Source organism: Austrofundulus limnaeus, unplaced genomic scaffold (assembly GCF_001266775.1).
Source record: "Austrofundulus limnaeus strain Quisiro unplaced genomic scaffold, Austrofundulus_limnaeus-1.0 Scaffold1247, whole genome shotgun sequence".
NCBI classification, from domain to species: domain Eukaryota; kingdom Metazoa; phylum Chordata; class Actinopteri; order Cyprinodontiformes; family Rivulidae; genus Austrofundulus; species Austrofundulus limnaeus.
Window position 1 is genome coordinate 35,689 of NW_013953649.1, and position 2,271 is coordinate 37,959.

Below are 2,271 nucleotides of genomic sequence, written 5' to 3' on the forward strand. Positions count from 1 at the left end.
ATATATGTATATGTCTGTTTGAAGTCTAAAAATGTTCAGGTTAGGCTGCCTTCAAGTCTTTGTCTCTCTTGCAAAAATACAAATTGTGAACTCACTGGAATTGGCCTGGTTAAATCAAAATAAACAAGTAATGATTAGTTTTTAATTTATTAGAAATTTGTCTTCATCTGTACACCTAAATATGGGATGCGTAAACACGTGTAAGTTGCATCATCATTCATCATGCTTTCAGATGAGATACAGTTCCAAATTCTTATTGGACAATGACAGGTAGGTAGTAGGGAATACAATTTATACACAACGACCTATGTGGGTCAAAGCAACCAACAATACAGAAGATCTGTGACTGTTAATCAGGAGATTACAGAATTATTACTCAGTCTGTAGATGATGTCTATCTGAAAAAAAAATCTGCTGAATGTGAATTGTCTGAAGTTGTMTGTTTTAAAATGAATCATGTCAATTTTTAGGTCATCATGGAAACAGGAGTGAATGTCAGCATAACTTATGCTGTGCMTAATATACATCCCTGCTATGAGTTGAACAATTCCAGTTACAAATTTACACCTTCTGCTGCATGTGTGATGTTATATAGTTTTCTAACTCTTCTGTCTGTTGCCACAATGTGTGGAAACTTCCTTGTAATATTCTCTGTGTTTTACTTTAAACAGCTTCATACTCCTACTAATTTCCTCATTATGTCTCTGGCTGTGGCTGACCTGCTTRTAGGAATCATAGTATTTCCTTGGATGATGGTATTCTCTTTCAGTTTATGTTTGCACCATGAMGATTTGTTTTGTAGGATTCGAGACAGCTTTGCAATATACTTTTGTACATGTTCTATTTTACACTTATGTTGTATTTCAATTGATAGATATTATGCAGTTTGTCAGCCATTAATRTATCAATCTAAACTCAGTCGTCGTGTTGTTGTCTTCATGATTACTGTAAGCTGGGGTGGTYCTGCACTTATTGAAATTGGAGCAACAAAAAAATCAGAACAAAAATGTCAGGAAACATGTTTTATTGATGCTTTGATGAGAAATGCAATTGGACCCACTATAGCTTTTTACCTTCCACTTGTCATAATGTTGTTTATTTACCTAAAGATTTACTTTGTTGCAAAGAGACAGGCACRWATCATTCAAACCAGAATGAAAAGCARAACAACTGTCAGTAAGATGGAGAGAAAAGCCACCAAAACTTTGGCTATTGTTCTAGTAGTGTTTATTTTTTGYTGGACTCCTTTCTTTCTTTGTTTTTGTCTTCAGCCTTTTACTAACAATTCAGTACCTGCTTCTGCACTTGACGCTATTATCTTTTTTTCATTAACAAACTCAACATTGAATCCATTTATTTATGCTTTCTTTTACATCTGGTTTAGATCAGCTTTTAGAATTATTATGTCTGGAAAAATATTACATGGTGACTTTGCTCATACAAAACTACATTAGAGGCACAGAAATGTAGTGTTGGTTTGTCAAACACAAAGAAAAAACAATGCTTTTGCAATTTAGTTGAAAGTTAAGATGATATCAAGTTTTTGTGAAATCATTGAAATAGATTTCAACAATTGTTGATTTTTTTGTCTTTATTTCACAATGACTTTTTTCCTTGAGGTCAGCATTCTCTCTATCTCCCCTTTGAGTCCTCCCGAATAGCATTGTTGTTAACAGAAAAAAGGAAGAGCAGCTGAGCTGATTGGAAGTATCATCAGGCTTTAACACCAGTTACCAGGCCATGCTACCAGACCCAACCCAGACTTCGACACTAATCACCAGGCCAGCTACTGGGCCCAGTTTGACGAGATAAAGAAATCTCTCAACTTTGTCAGGGGAAATCTCTACTATTTCAAAGCAAACAAATATTAATGGAATTAAAGGGGGACATTAAGGAACGAAAGAGACAACAAACTGAGAAGGACAAGAAGATTGTGCTCCTGGAGTGCCGAGTGGCGAACTTGGAGTTTTATTCACGCATCAACATGTAGAAATAATGAGAGTGACCCTTGACATGACTTCTTGACAACCACTTTTAGGTCTCCTAACTAACTGAACTTCACTCTGAAAAAGTTTCATAAAGACAAATTTTATACTAGCTTTCAATAATCTGTCCTTGTCTGCAGATAATGCTTATGTGACAGTCTGTTTTAATCTTTAATGATTCATCATTAAATCATTAACATTTCTGTGACATGATTTTCAGGTATTTTATTTCAAGTGTATATTATATTGTAAACTGAATATAATTTGAACTGTCATTAATTTTAAT

The 2,271-nt window shown here is 34.4% G+C and overlaps 1 protein-coding gene across 1 annotated transcript; it reads left to right on the forward strand.

Annotated features, from left to right (window-relative positions):
• The first annotated feature begins 397 nt into the window (after positions 1–397).
• LOC106534697 (trace amine-associated receptor 1-like) lies at positions 398–1,990 on the forward strand. The gene is made up of 3 exons (XM_014031412.1): positions 398–960; positions 1,066–1,301; positions 1,883–1,990. Exons 1-3 carry the CDS (start codon positions 624–626, stop codon positions 1,988–1,990), a joined length of 681 nt encoding a protein of 226 aa, XP_013886866.1. The 5' UTR covers positions 398–623.
• The last annotated feature ends 281 nt before the right edge of the window (positions 1,991–2,271 follow it).